We start from the raw sequence: 16460 nt of genomic DNA, 5'->3' as shown, positions 1-16460 counted from the left end.
ATTGTTTTAGATAGTAATGGTACTTGGGAATTGGTTAATTTTCCTACTAGATAAAAGGTTATTGGATATAAATAAGTGTTTACACTCAAAGTTAATTATGATGGATTAGTTGTGTGGCTAAAAGATCATCTTATTAATAAAGGATATGCTCAGACCTATAAGGTTGGTTACTTGGGCACTTTCTATCCTATGGCTAAGATGACTTCTATGTATTTGTTCTTTTTTATGACGACGACATATTAGTGGCCTTTGTACCAACTTGATATAAAAAATGCCTTTTTGCATAGTAAACTATGGAAGGAAGTCTATATAGAACAACCACTCGATTTTGTGCCAAGGGAAGATGGTGTGTGAAGCTCTGTCATCTTTGAAAATCCTTATATAGCTTGACATAGATCCCACAAGCATGGTTTAGAAGTTTTAGTGAGGTGATTTGAGATTTTGGTTTACAAAAAAGTTGTTGTGGTCACTTGGTTTTATACAAACACTCAGAGCCAAGTATAATTCTACTAGTAGTTTATGTTGATGATATTTTTATTACAAGGAGTGATGATGTTGACATTCTTGCTTTGAAATCATTCTTTTATACTTATTTTCAAATGAATGATTTAAGGTAGTTGAGATATGTTATTGGAGTTGAAGTTACTAGGAGTAAGAAAGGTATGTTCTTGTTTAAGAGAAATTAATGATTTATGGTAGATGAGATATGTTATTGGAGTTGAAGTTACTAGGAGTAAGAAAGGTATGTTCTTGTTTAGGAGGAAATATATCATTGACTTACTTGAAAAAAACTAGAAAGTCGAGATGCCAACCTTGTTACATACTGATGGATTCCAATTTGCAAATTATGTAGAAAGATAGTGATCCTTTTGAGGATCCTGAGAGGTATAGCGGACTAGTTAGGAAATTGACTTATCTCACATTTACTCGTCACATTGGGTAGCATTAGAAAAAATCTTATGTTAGCTAAAAGGGGTTCCAATTCATGATTTCTATATTAGAACTATGGGAACATATATATTGAATGCTTCATATATGTAGATTGGGTAAGATTGAAGATAGATAAATAAATTTTTGTGTTTTTTTGTGTGGGAATCTAATTTCTTGGAAAGCAAGAAGCAGAGTGTAGTTTCCCAGTTTAGTGCAAAATCTAAATACAGAGTTATGACACAATCTATGTGTGATATTATGTGGTTATAATAGTTGTTGAATGAACTGAGTTTTAAAGTGTCATTACTAGTAAAAAAATGGTGTGACAATCAAGTTGCTCTTCATATATCTTTCGATCCAGTAGTTCATAAGCGAACCAAGCATATTGAAATCGGCTGTCATTTCACTCGTGAGAAGATTCAATAAAAACTTATGTCAATAAGTTATGTCAAAATAAGAGATATATTAGGAGATATCTTTTAGAAACTCTTAATGGACCTTGTATTAATTATATTTGTAACAAGATGGGCAAGATTAATATCCATGCTCCAGTTTGAGGGAGAGTGTTAAAGAATGTGTAGATATGTAATTGTAGGTTAGCTAATTATTAGGGATTTGATTTTATTGTGATTTGATTTTATTTTATTTCTTTCCTCATAAAGTAGGTTCTAACTTGTATATATATAATTCAATCGAATTGAGTGAAAAATTTCGAGTTAATAAAGTTCACAAGTTCTATTTTATCATCCTAACTCAATTTGAAATTTTTTCGAATCAGGATAAAATTCGAATCGAGTGAAATTGTTCGAGTTAAATTAAAAAAAATTGAACTTGTCAAATAAAAACATTGTTATAGTATAACAAATTCTATGTTAGAGCACAAACCATTTATATATTTGAAAAATATTTCAAAGAAAAATAATAAAAAAATAAGATAGTTGAGTATGATAAATTTGAATCATTAATTAGGTCCCCAAAATTATTATTTAGAAACATTTTAAAATTGTAACTTTTTTTAAAATATTTTTTTAGAATTTTTAAAAAAATTATATATTTTTTAAATATAAATTTTGAATTTTTTATAAATATTTTGATTTTATTTGTAATTTTTGTTAAGAGAAATCAATTTGCTTATTTTCAAAGTTGATAGAGATCAAAAATGTATTTACACCATTCTATTATTTGAATTATTTGAGTTATTCAAATTGTGAAATTCAACAAGACTCGAACTCGAAACTCGAACTGAGTTATTCGAGTTGACTCGAATAATTCCAATAACTCGATTCAATTAACTTGAAATTGAACTTTTTTTTTCATTTTTTCGAATCAAATCGAGTTTTGCTCACCCCTATATATATGTATTATTTGATGGTGTATAATACATAGAATTTCATTCTTTCATTCTCGTAGTGTTTTGTTATTTCGGTTCTAGCATTTTATACACTTAAAAAAATATTTTTGTTCTTCCTATTGAAATTTTAGGATGGACAGTGTCTTCGACCATCCGACCCTGCTTATGAACAAGTACTAGATTCCTTGGCTATGGTTGCACAACATATGCCTATTCCTCTTCTAGAAACCCTTCTAAGATGGCGAGAAAGGTAGATCATTTTCTTATTTACTTTACCATTTAACTCTTCTTACAAATTCTTATTCTAAAATCTATTTTTAGTTTCTAATAGTGATTTGTCTTAGTATCATTTGTCTCTTATATTATTTTTAACTGTAATATTATTGATTGATATCTTGTTTTAAAGTAAAACAAGACGAAATTGATAGTTTAATACTACTTTTCATACAAAAAAAAAAGAGTGGAAAAGTTCAAAGGATCCACTATCATATATACATACACACACGCACACAAAACTATAAGGATTTTTATGTCAAAGTTAACAATACCTCACATGTTAATGGTACTAGAGAAACAACCAATAAGAATATAAGAGCCATGTGTTGTGTGGGAGCCACCTCTAAAATGATGTGATCCTAGTATTGTTTACTTTATGTTGAGCTTGACAAAGATGTCAAACTTTAATCAGAAAAAGCTTGTAACACCTTATTACTATGTTGGGAAACTTTGAAGATCTACTATGATAAATATGTAAAGTTTAATTCCATGCCTGCAATGCACATTTAGGGAAAAATCGTCAAACTTTTAGTTTGAAGTGGATAGTACCTTGTAAGTTATTTTGGGTATCTAAAAGTAGTATCAAATCAATTAAGTTAGAATACGGGAGGTAAATGTTATATCGTGAAAAGCACCTCTAAAACCCTGAGAGAGATAAATGCTACATAATGAGAGCCATCTCTAGAATCCCAACTCTTTGTCTGATTTTGGTTTCGTATGTTTCATGTTGGGTTTAGTTGGGATGTCAAGCTTTAATGGGGGAGTTTGTAACACCCTAATCCCAGTTTGAAAAACTTAGAGGATTTGTTATAATTTATATGTGGAGACTTAAACCTATACTTGTGAAGTGCCTTTAGTGGGACAAAATAGTAAGGCTTTTGAGTTAAAGTGGACTTTACTTTACAGGTTAAGTATGAGTATCAATATACTTAATTCAATAATTAATAATCAATCATCTCATGTTTTCTTTAAGCCAATGTGAAGTTAATGTCGTTTAATCAAGTCATATGGTCATTAATTCTAATTGTTTTATGACTATAGGATTTCATTGTCTTACTTTTACTTTTGTGATCTTGGTTGCAGTGAACCCCCAAAGGGTGCAAATGATGCATCTACTTTCCAGAGAAAGGTTTGTATTCTTTAATAGCTTATAGATTTTACTACGTAAAGCTCATTTTTTTAATTCATTCAATGGCTTGTAAAAAGTGTCTTTTTTCCATCCAAAAGAAAGAAATAGCAAGTTAAAGGAAACTAAATATGAATGTTAGACCCATTATATAATGATGCTTACCTTTTAGCTTTTTTAAATTTGCCTAATGGTTTTAATTATCCTGTTTAATTCACTGTGAGTTTAATTTGTCATTATGGGGACCAGCTTGCTGTGGAGTGCATTTTCTGTTCAGCTTGTATTTGTTTTGTTGAGTGCTGTCCACAAGAAGGACTTACTGGTTTGTTCATTTCCATTTTTTCCCATTTGCAATTCTACATTTTTTTTATCGAAATTTTGGTGAAATGTTAGAATTTCATTGCAGAGAAGCTTTGGTCTGGTCTTGAGAACTTTGTTTTTGATTGGTTAATCAATGCTGACAGGTAAGGCAGTGAAAAGATAAGTCTAGACTTGCTCAAATTGAAGTTGTGGATTTAATTATGTTCTTTTTAGTGCTCAGGTGTTATATAAAAATTATAGGCATTAGCTTGTATTCGTTGTCATTAATTATATTATAGTCATTGAAGTATTATTATAATATAGGGTTTGCATAGATTAATTTTTTGAACAATTTATTTAGCTTGATCTCGCTGGATTATTGATTTGAAAATACATTCTTATTATAGGGTTGTTAGTCAGGTTGACTATCCCTCACTAGTTGATTTGCGGAGTCTCCTTCTTGACTTAGTTGCACAACTCCTAGGCGCCTTATCTCGGATCAGGTACTTGTGTTACTGTTTGGTGGCATTAGAATTTGATGGGGATGTTGTTTATGTTGTACTTGTCATACCAGTATAAAACGGTTGATGAAATCTTTTGGAAGAAATTTGTTTGATGATATTTCCCCCTCCCCATTAGTGAGAAATATCTGATGAAGAATCAGATCTATACGTCAAAAAATGGTAATAATGTTGTCTACTAGAGGACATCTCTAGGGGATTTATTCTATTTTCCTTTTTTTTTCTCATGAACAGTCTTGGAATATATATTGGATATCTTAAATTAGAGCATTCGGGATTGAAAGGTTGGTATTAGGTTCATGGAATACCTTCTTTTACATATTCTGGCTCAAACCCAATAGGTTTTCCATGTACTCAAAACAAAGGTAATATTAGTGAGTGAAGGGAAGAGTTTATTTGTAACTTAGTTGTTTGTTTTACTATGTTTAATCTACTATGCATGAGAATAACTATCTACTTTTCATGTATCTACAAAAGAGAATCATGTTTTTGATTATTTCTAGACTTCTTAAAGATCTAAGCTATGACTGAAAACTTATTTTAAAAATAGGTGAAATGCTTAATGGTAGGTATCCAAAGTTATTCTATTAATACGTATTAATTGTTTTTTTTCACAGGTTTACTTCTGTAACTGAGCGCTTTTTCATGGAATCTAATACTCGTCGAATAGATAGTAGTGTTGCCAGAAGTGAAACACTTAGTATTATAAATGGGATGCGCTACCTAAAGCTAGGGGTATGATACATTTTGTTTTTATGTTTTTCTCTTACCTCAAAGAAAAAGACATCATGATGACCAGCGTTTGACAATAACTAGTTTCCAGGTTAAAACTGAGGGAGGATTGAATGCATCAGCTTTTTTCGTGGCAAAAGCAAATCCTCTTAACCGTGCTCCACATAAACGAAAAAGTGAGTTGTATCATGCACTATGCAACATGCTTTCAAACATTCTAGCACCACTTGCAGATAGTGGGAAAAACCAATGGCCTCCTACAGGTGTAGACCTTGCTCTCACTCTATGGTATGAAGCTGTTGGACGAATCAGAGAGAACCTCATGCATTGGATGGACAAACAGAGCAAACATATAGGTGTAAGGGCATCTGTTTTTTTTTATTTTTCTTAGAATTTTGAATTGGTTGTCTAATAAGATAACAGAATAAAGGTTAGCCTTTAATTCTACTTCACAGCTTAAAAAATATCATCTACCAGTTACACAGTCTATAGGAATAAATTGACTAATCTCTAATAGATGCTTCTAAGGCTTAAGGCAAAAATGAAATCTACTCAATCATAAAATAAGAAGTTGTGTTATTTGGTAAAGGAGATATTACATTGTTGAACATATTTTTTTATGTCACTTTGTTGTTGGTAGGTCTTTATATGTTCTCCATTTTTACTCGTTAATGTTCTAGATTTCACACCCTAAAAAACTAGGGAAAAAATTAGTAAATTAGTTATAAAGGAAGAGAAATTCTAAGAATTTTGTTTCTGTAGAATTCCTAATGTAGAGAGAGTAGTAATAAAACTTTTATCCCTTTCTAAGGGCCTTATTCCTCCTTTCACCACCAAGTTCATGATAAGCAGTACAAGTGTAGAATTAGTTATTTTTAAATTTCAATGCTTAGTTAAAGTGAAAAGAAAGGTTTACTAGGACTCTCAACTGTGTAGGATTAGTTATATTTATATGCTAATGCTTAGTTGGAAAGAAAAGAAAGATTCTGTTGGTGTTATGAACAAGAAGTAAGCTAGTTCAATTAAAACTTAAAGAGCAAGATTTGTGACTTAGAGAAGAAACAAGTAGAAATTTGCTTGAGAACAAAACTGAATTAAATGAAAAGAAAAATAGAGAGTATATGGATGAAAACTAATTGATTTCCATTAACTTAAAATGAACAAAGGCATTAAGCCATTACATATACTAGACAAGCTGGTTAAAACAATCAAGTTTTCACCTAAACAACTACCTAACACCACTAAATTACATTGAAACTTGCTAAATTAACTTGTACATATTGCTTTGCTGAATTTTCAGTCAATCAACACCTAATTGCATCAAGAAAGAGTTAACAACTAAGTTCAAATCTAACTTGATTACAAAAAGATCATTAGAGTAACAAAATGGAAATGAAACTTAACAGTAGCATCGTGCTTCAGCTTCTACAAACTTGGCTGAATTGCATGTGCTTCTCCATGCTGCATGAGCTGCATGGAGGCCAACTTCAACACTTCTCTTTGGTTTCCATGCTGCAAACTCCCATTTGCTTTCTTAATTTGTCGAACCTTGACACACTAAGGGGCTTTGTCAAAATGTCTGCCAATTGTTCTTCAAAATTGCAATGAATCAGTTTTACTTCTTGAGCTTGCTCCATCTCCCTAACAAAATAGAACTTAATCTTGAAGTGCTTTGTCCTCCCATGGAATACTGGATTCTTTGCAATTGCAACAGCAGATTGGTTGTCACAATAGATCTCTGTTACTTTCCTTTGGTGCAGATTCATATCAGCTAAGATCTTCCTTAGCCATATGGCTTGGTTCACAGCTCCTGCAGCTGCCGCATATTCTGCTTCTACTGTTGACTGAGCAACAATAGATTGCTTCTTCGAACTCCAACAGAAAATGGCTGAGCCGAGAGAAAAAACATACCCTAAGGTACTTTTCATATCATCCATTGAGCCAACTCAATCACTATCAGCATAGCCAACCAGTTTAAAGTTTTCAACCTTCCTATATAGCATTCCATAACTTAGGCTACCTTTGCTGTACCTGAACACCCTTTTTGCAGCTTTAAAGTGATTTTCATTGCAGCAGTGTATAAATCTTGGTAGCCAAATATAGCAAGCAACCAACTAGGCTTCTATAAACAGATTCACTAACCTATTCAAAATCACCTTGGCTCGATAGCTTTTCTCCAATAATAATTGATATGTTTGTTCTCTTGTAATTCAGCATAGAGAACTTGGTCAGAATATTCATTATAAATACTTTCTGACTCAAAGAGATTCCACTTTGAGTTTGGGATATTTCTATGCCAAGGAAGTAGGACATTTGTCCCAAATCAGACATCTCAAACATCTGTTGCATTTTGGCTTTGAAATCAGCCAACATTTCTTGGTCTCCTCCTGTCACCAATAGGTCATCAACATATAAGAATAGAATAAGCTAAGTTTCTATTCATTCATTCTTAACATACAATGTTCGCTCACTAATACTCCTTTTAAATCCCAAACTGACCAAGTAACCATCAATTCTGCTATACTAGGCCCTTGGTGCCTGTTTCAAGCCATACAAGGCTTTCTTCAATCTATAAACCATGCCTTCTTTATCAGCCTCTTCGAAACCTTGAGGTTGCTCAACATAGATCTCTTCTTTAATGAATCCATTAAGAAAGGCTGACTTCATACCGAGCTGGTGGATTTTCCATTGCAACTGTGCTGCTAAGGCAACTAGTAGTCTAATGGTGTCTAGCCTGGCCACTGGTGAAAAAATCTCTAAGTAATCCAAACCATACTTCTGGTTAAACCCTTTGACAACTAGCCTTACTTTCAGCTTGTTCAAGTTCCCATCAACATTGTGCTTGGCTCGAAATAGCCATTTTACCCCAATAACCTTGTTGTTAGCTGGTTTCTCAACTAGTTCCCATGTTTAGTTCTTCTCAATCATATTGATTTAATCAGTCATGGCCTGTTTCTAGTCTTGGTGAGCTTCTGCTTCCTCAAAACAGTTTGGTTCTACCTTAGCCACTTGAGCCCTTTTATAAATCTCAGCCAAAGATCTAGTGCCCTTGACTGGTTCTCATCTATGTCTATTTCAGGACCATTCTGATTAGCCACAGTCTGATCTACTATAAGGTCTTCAGTAACTGTCTCTGGCTCATTCTTCTCCCAATTCCAGCATTTATTTCTCATCGAAGACAACATCTCTACTCACAAGCACTTTGTTTGTTGAAGGGTCCAAGATCCTATAGCCTTTCTTGATTTGCTATGGCCTACCAAAATACCGGGTTGAGCCTTCTTGGCCAACTTGTCCATCTTCACTACTGGAACATGTGCATAACATATGCTTCCAAAGACCCTCAGGTGAGCCAGTGAAGGTTTGAACCTGAACCAAGCCTTAAATGGAGTCTTCTTAGATAAAGCCTTGGTTGGGAGCCTATTTTGAATGTACACAGCTGTGTTAATTGCTTCAACTCACAAGGTTTTGGTCAAATTCTTCTCAAATAATAGGCACCTGGCCATATCCATCAAGCCCCTGTTCTTTCTTTCACTTACACTATTCTGTTGAGGTGTGTAAATGTTAGTAAGCTAATGTTTAATGCCTGTTTTAGCACAAAAGGCTTGAAACTAAGCTGAGGTATACTCAGTTCCATTATCAGACCTTAGGGTCTTGAGCTTGAAGCCTATTTTAGTTTCCGCGGCAGCTTTAAACTTCCAAAACACTGAGGCCACCTCTGATTTGTGCTTCAAGAAATAAATCTAGCAAAATCTTGAGTAATCATCAATAAACAGAATGAAGTACCTACTTTCATTCAGTGATTTAGTCTTCATGGGGCCATACACATCAGTGTGCACAAGCTGCAGCCTTTCTGAGGCTCTCCATGCCTTGTTTGAAGGAAATGGTAGCCTGGTCTATTTTCTTAGCTGACATACCTCACAAACATCCTCCTTCTCAACTGAGTTGATGAAGTTCTCAACCAGATCTTCCTTGGTTAGTTGATCTATTGATCTGTAGTTGGCATGACCAAGCCTTTAGTGCCAAAACTTAGATTCATCTGGTGAGGTTGTGTAGGCAGTGTGTAGACCCTTATTCCAGTTCACAACAAAGCTTTTGTCAGTCATTGCTACTAACATGAGCCTGGATCCACTTGGATCACTGATTTGACACTCTTTACCCTTGAATACAATAGAATAGCCTTTCTCTAGCAATTGAGCTATGCTAAGAAGATTTCTGTCAATCTCAGGCACAAGCAACACATTTGAAATAAGCTTGTTACCTGTAGGAGTGCATATCAACACATCTCCTTTACCTTCTACCTTGATAAAGTGGCCATTACCAACATTTACCTTGGTTTTGCAGCTTCTATCTAATGACTTGAAGATAGCAGCATTTAGTGACATATGGTTGGTGCAACCACTATCTAAGAGCCATCCATTTGTGACCTGCTTCTGAGCAGCTAAGCATGACACAGCAAAAACTTGCTCATCATGGTCACTGTCTTATTTTGCTACTCGAGTCTCAACCTTTAACTGCTGGGGTTGGTTCTGTCTTGGTTTGCCCTTGTTTTTGCAAACCCTTTCAACATGCCCTATCTTTTTACAGTGTTGGCACTGTACTTCTAGCCTGAACCAGCAATTTGTTTCAAGATGACCAGACTTTTTGACATGCCTGCAGGGTTGGACCCTTCTTCTTAGAGTTTCTGACTTAGACTTGTACCTCCAAGTCTTTTTGCCTTTGTAGGCAGAGGTGCTCGAGGATGGCTTAGTTTTAGCTTAGAAGACACCTTCTTGGTGCTCCTCTAGTTTGCTGGCCCTTTTTTGCTCTTGTGCCTACAGAGCATTAATTAGCTCAGTTAATGAGATGGTTTTCAGATCCTTTGAGTCTTCGAGGGAAGAAATTTTAGCCTCATACCTCTCAAGTAAAGTAGAGATCACTTTCTCCACTATCATTGCTTCACTGAACTGCTCTCTTAGCAATCTTATGCTGTTTATTACACCCGTGATCCTATCTAAATACTACTTAACATTTTCCTCCTCCTTCATCTTCATGTTCTCAAAATCTCTTCTCAAGTTTAATAACTGTTGCTGCCTTGTCCTCTCTGCCCCTTGAAACTCCTCTTTCAATCTGTCCCAAGCCTGCTTTGGTGTTTCACAGGCCATAATTCTGGTGAAGATGACATCTGATACACAATTTTGAATGCAGGACATAGCTTTGTGCCTCTTAGTCCTTTCATCAGCATGCTGCCTTATCTGAGCCACTGTTGGATTGGCTCTTAATGGTGCTGGTTCAGGATTCGAGTTTACAACCTCCCACAGATCAAATGCCTATAGGTAGGTCTTTATCTTGACCACCCATATGTGATAGCCCTTTCCATTGAAGATTGGTGGTGCAACTGGTGAGAAGCCTGATATAGCCATCGATTTTAAAGCTGAAGTGTAACAGGTCCACTGAGACAATAGCTCTAGATACCAATTGTTGGTGTTATGAACAACAAGTAAGCTAGTTCAGTTAAAACTTGAAGAGCAAGATTCATGACTTGGAGAAGAAACAAAGCAGAAATTTGCTTGAGAATAGAACCGAATTGAATGCAAAGAAAAATGTAGAGTAAATGGATGAAAACTAATTGATTTCCATTAACTTAAAATGAACAAAGGCATTAAGCCATTACATATACTAGACAAGCTGGTCAAAACAATCAAGTTTTCACCTAAACAACTACCTAGCACTACTAAATTACATTGAAACTTGCTAAATTAACTTGTACATATTGCTTTGCTAAATTTTCAGTCAATCAACACCTAATTACATCAAGAAAGGGCTACCAACTAATTTCAAATCTAACTTGATTACAAAAAGATCATTAGAGTAACAAAACAGAAATGAAACTTAACAGCAGCATCGTGCTTCAGCTACTGCAAGCTTGGCTCAACTGCATGTGTTTCTCCTTGCTGCATGAGTTGCATGGAAGCCAACTTCAACAGATTCACTAGGGCTCTCACTTGTGTTGCTTTCATGTATGTTTCTTTGATTTTCATTATAATTGGAATTTTGAGAGGAGTAAGGAATTAATCATTCAAAACACATTATCATTTTAAAAAAGTTTATTTACTGCATACTTTCTCTGAGATTATTAACAATTTCTATAAATTAGAATGCTTAAGTACCTACTTAACTACTATACTATACTTTATTTTATTTCTCCATGAACATATTTTCAGGTATAGTGATAGAAATTTGTCCATGCATTTAGATTAGATATGAATTTTTATTTAAAATGTATTCTTTCCTTTTTTGTAACATTGTAAAGTTTTTATATTGATGATGCTTGAACATTATTGTCGGATAATGCACTAGATTATTTGAGTTTTGGTAGACTGTACAGATCAGATAGGAATCTTATTTTTGCAGGATACTAGTTAAGTGATGTTTTTCCCTAGTGTGAAAGAGATTATAACTATGTGCATAAGAGTCTGTAACATCTCTAATTTTTTAATGATTATATTAATACTCTACACGATATCAGATGTTTTTGGTTATTTCTTGAAAAGATTCTTTATTAGCTGAATTTCTGGTTTCTTTTGTTCATCCAATTCCCAACTCCTTTCTTTACCCTTGTTTGCTTTATTTCTAAGTAATCATGTTAGATTCCACTAAAACTAGTCCTACCTTAAAGACTACCATGATTCAAAACACAACTACTTCAATCATTGAAAATTTGAAAATCATTTAGTCATTTTAACGATTGAACGGAAGAATTATTTGAAATGGTCCCCAATTTGCTTTATACATCTTTGAAGGGTCAAGGGAAATTAAGTCATTTGTTGGGCACAAAACTTTCAAAAAATATCCTAGATTAGAGGAAAAGGATGTACAGGATTCCATGGTTGTGGAATCGATGCTTTCGAAGATTAGTGATACGTGTATGTTCCTTGTCATTACCAAAGAGATCTAGGATTTTATTAGGCTGAGATATTCCAAGGTTAATGATATTGTCCAAATCTGTGAAGTTAAGACAAATTTCAACAACCAAGCATGAAAATCAATTTGTTGTTAAATATTTGAGTCTCTTATTAGGTCTATGGTAGGAAATGGATATCTATTAGTGCATCCAAAGGAGATACTGCAGCCTTAAAGCAGTTCATGGAAAAGGATCATATCTACAACTTCCTAAGGCCTCAATTCTGAGTTTGATGTTGTAAGAGCCCAAATTTTAGGGAAGGAGGATTGACCTTTGAATGAGGCAATATCTTATCACTTGGACTGAAGAAGAATGACGAAGTGTTATGTTGGACACATTGATGGGAAATGGATCTATTGTTGTCACCAAGATTGCAAGATTAAATGATTATAAAGTTTTGCAATAATTTAAAGGTAGTAAGAAACACTCTAATTTGTCCAAGTCTTTTAATAGGGACTTATTATTGCACATACTGCTAGAACCATCCTACATAAGAGATAAGTGACAGAAACTCAATGGAAAACCCTTAATGATTAATAGAGATGTGACAAAGGACTACCACATATGGCTAGTGCTTGCTTGTATAATGAAGAAAACTCACAAGCTTCAATTTTTGAGTTCAACGAGGACAAAATTGAGAATTTTTTTGTTAATGCCTCAAGGGAACTTTCTTGAATGATTTGTGCCATAGATTTCAGATCCATGGATCAAATGGCATTTTTATGATTCCAAAGCCATAAAGCCTTTCATAGCAATCTTCACACAAATCTTATACCAAAAAGTTTAAGGAAATAAGAGATAAGTGAGAGAATGATATGATAAAGGGGATGGAAGCTCTTAAAAGTAACAAAATGCGAGAGTTAGTGGAATTGCCGAGAGGAAATAAAATTGTTAAACATAGATGGGTTTTTTCGATGAAGCACAAGTCTAATGGTTCAATAGAAAGGTATAAGGCAAAATTGGTTGCCAGATGGTATGCTCAAACCTATGTCATTGATTACCTTCATATCTTTTAAATTAATGCAAATATTAATACGGTACGTGTCATGTTGTCATTGGCTGCAAATTTAGGGTGGAACGTACAACAGTTTGATGCAAAAATGATAATGATAACAATAATAATAATAATAATAATAATTTCACCACAGCGATTTAAAAGAGGAGATTTGTAAGAGATTCCTCTAGGTTTAAATCTAGAAAAACGGTATGGTCTGTAAGTTGAAAGACCTCTATAGCTTAAACAATAATTAAGGGCTTGGATTGAAAGATTTATGATGTAACAACTACCTTGGGATATAAATAAAGTGAAGGAGGTCACATTTTGTTTGTAAGGTACTCAAAGTTAAGGGGAATGATAGTGTTGTTGGTATATGTGGATGATATTATCATAGTAGGTAATGATACGGAGGAGATGCAAAATTTAAAAAGGTTCATGTTGAAAAATTTTGACATCAAAGAAGTTGGAAAGTTAAATTACTTTTTCGGTATTGAAGTAGCACATTCAAAGCAAGGAATTTTTATTTCAGAGTAGAAAAGCTTGCTTAATTTATTGAAGCAAGTAGGAGTGTTGAGTTTTAGATTAATTGATTTGACAATTGAGTAAAACTATACACTATGTGGTGCTCAAAATGACTTTGTTGTGGGTAAAAATTCTTACGAAAGACTTGTCATAAGATTAATCTATTTGACAGATACAATACTAAAAATCATATTTTTTTTAAGTGTAGCAGAGAATTTATACACAATCCAAAGGAAATGTATCTCAAGGCTTATTTAGAATTTTGCAGTATTTGAAAGGTGATCTTAAAAAACAATTTTATTCAAGTGAGAAGGCATGACTATAGAAGCTTTTACTGACATTGAGTATGCTAGACCATTAGTTGACTGGAGGACAACTTTGAGCTATTATACATTCCTAGTTGGCAATCTAATGACTTAATGAGGAAAAAGAGAAATGTGATGGCAAGGTCAAGTATAAAGTTAGAGTTCAGGCAAATGACACTATGAATATGTGAATTAAAATAATTCATCTAAAGATAAAATTGGAAGGTATTGGATAAATATCGCATATACAAGTATACATATTGTAATAAGTATTATAAAACATAATTTCCACGGAGAATTATTAAATGCTAATCACCAATTATTATTCTGTAACTCATCTAAATAAATCAACAACAATATTTTTAAAATTAAATTAATAAATAAAATTAAAATTAAAATCTAATTAAATAATCAAATAATAATAAAATCTTAAGATTATAATTTCATCTAATGCATAGTTATTTGTTCTAATCTCCACTTTGTTTATCTTAATAAAGTTGATTACTAAATAGGTATTAAAAATTCCTTAATTATCTTCCATGCAATTAAACAACAAATTTAATCTAATTATTAAGCTATACTTTTATGCCAATGATCTAAATGAAATTGATTAAGAATAAATTGCAATTTTAGCTGTATATTCTTATCTTAATTATAGATCAAGATTTAACCCATTTATTTATAGTAAAAGTTATTAAATTCATACCTAAAATGTAAAGTCATTTTTCACATTTGTTTAATTTTGTCAAATTAACAGTTCACCAAACTATTATAAAAAAATAAAAATGGATAAATATGAACCCTAGTAAGGAAATTTAGTTCATGCAAAAATTAATCATAAAAAAAAGAGCAAAAACAGAGATGGAGAAATTGAGTTTTTATGGATTTCTGTAAATTATTGATGCTTCAAAGCTTTTTCATGGCTTTTCTCTTTTCACTCTCTCCCCTTGAAGTTTTGTATCTTTTTCCCTTTAAAAGTTGTTTAAAATTTGTATCATTAAGAATCGCCTTGTAATTATTTGTCAGAGTAAAAAATTGGTTATCAAAATACTCGCATCAAATGCAGGTTCTAGCTAAAGTAAGTCTGTTAGAGTGAGTAAATAATTTCTTGCATAAATTAATCTCTCCTCTTTTCATTCTTCGCCTACAATGTATAAAAAATTTATATATGTTGGTGCAAAGAGACAACAACAGACTGTTTTCAATCTTGCTTGTATAGCAAGCCTCGAGCCTTGCTGAAGAAACAAACTCAGAAGCAAGAACAGAAACACATGCGGATGAAAAACAAAAGAAATTGAGAGAGAGAGTATTTTGAATGAAAAGAGCTGATATTTTCATTAACAAATCCAGAAGGCATAATGCCATTACATATAATAGATAACAACAACAAAATGAACAAGTCTTTACCTAATGACATACCTAACACCACTAAATTTACATTGGAAATTATTAATCAGCTTGCTTAAGTTTCTTTGCTGATTTTTCAGTCAATCAATCAACAAAAAACATCATAAGGTTTACCAACTTAGTTCAACATGAACTAGATTACAAAATAATAATTAAAAATACAATCAAAACATAACAAGTAGTTAGGCAACTTTAAGCTCCAGTTTCTGCACTTCATAGCTCGACTACTTGCTGCCACTTCTCCTTGCATGGCCACCTTTGCATGTCTTGCATGGGAACTAAATTCAACACTCCTCCTTAGTTTCCATGCTAGTGACACCTAATTGCCTTCTTAATTTAACAAATTTAGACACATTGAGTGCCTTTGTAAAGATATCAGCAATTTGCTCTTCTGAATTGCAATGAACCAGCTCGATTTCATGAGCTTGCTCCATCTCCCTTATGACATGTAGCTTGATGTTGAAGTGCTTTGTTCTACCATGAAAGATAGGATTCTTTGCAATTGCAACAGCAGATTTGTTGTCACAGTAAATCTCTGTTGCCTTTCCTTGATTTTGATTTAAATCAGCTAGGAGTTTTCTAAGCCATATGGCTTGATTTACAGCAGATGCAGCAGCAACATATTCAGCTTCTGCTGTTGACTGTGCTACCAGACTTTTCTTTTTAGAACTCCAGCAAAACATGCCTGAGCCAAGGCTAAAGGCATATCCAGATGTGCTTCTCATGTCATCACAAGATCCAGCCCAGTCACTATCAACATAGCCTATCAGCTTCATGTTTTCAGCCCTTTTGAACAATACACCATGATCAATGGTGCCTTTGATGTATCTAAGCACTCTTTTAGCTGCTTGAAAGTGCTGATCATTACAGCAATTCATGTATCTGGATAGCACACTAACAGCAAACATGATATCGGGTCTTGTTGCAGTCAAATACAACAGACTACCAATGAGACTTTTGTACATAGTCTCGCAAATTGGTTCACCACTCCCTTGCCTCGAAAGCTTCACTCCAACAGCCATTGGTGTGCTTGTTGGCTTGCAGTTCTTCATA

The 16460-nt window shown here is 33.5% G+C and overlaps 1 protein-coding gene across 1 annotated transcript in view; it reads left to right on the top strand.

The window, feature by feature from the left end:
* Positions 1–706: 706 nt before the first annotated feature.
* Positions 707–16460, top strand: part of LOC107934521 (cell polarity protein mor2) — a 28097-nt gene continuing 12343 nt past the window's right edge. Inside the window, exons 1-8 of the mRNA XM_041088794.1 lie at positions 707–742; positions 854–885; positions 3599–3686; positions 3933–4005; positions 4090–4147; positions 4391–4486; positions 5122–5239; positions 5328–5594. Coding sequence (XP_040944728.1) covers positions 707–742; positions 854–885; positions 3599–3686; positions 3933–4005; positions 4090–4147; positions 4391–4486; positions 5122–5239; positions 5328–5594 — 768 coding nt within the window. The remainder of the gene's footprint in view (positions 743–853; positions 886–3598; positions 3687–3932; positions 4006–4089; positions 4148–4390; positions 4487–5121; positions 5240–5327; positions 5595–16460) is intronic.

This window comes from Gossypium hirsutum, chromosome A01 (genome assembly GCF_007990345.1).
Source record: "Gossypium hirsutum isolate 1008001.06 chromosome A01, Gossypium_hirsutum_v2.1, whole genome shotgun sequence".
NCBI lineage: Eukaryota > Viridiplantae > Streptophyta > Magnoliopsida > Malvales > Malvaceae > Gossypium > Gossypium hirsutum.
The sequence above is the reverse complement of the archived record's forward strand: the minus strand, read 5'-3'. Positions and strand labels throughout refer to the sequence as shown.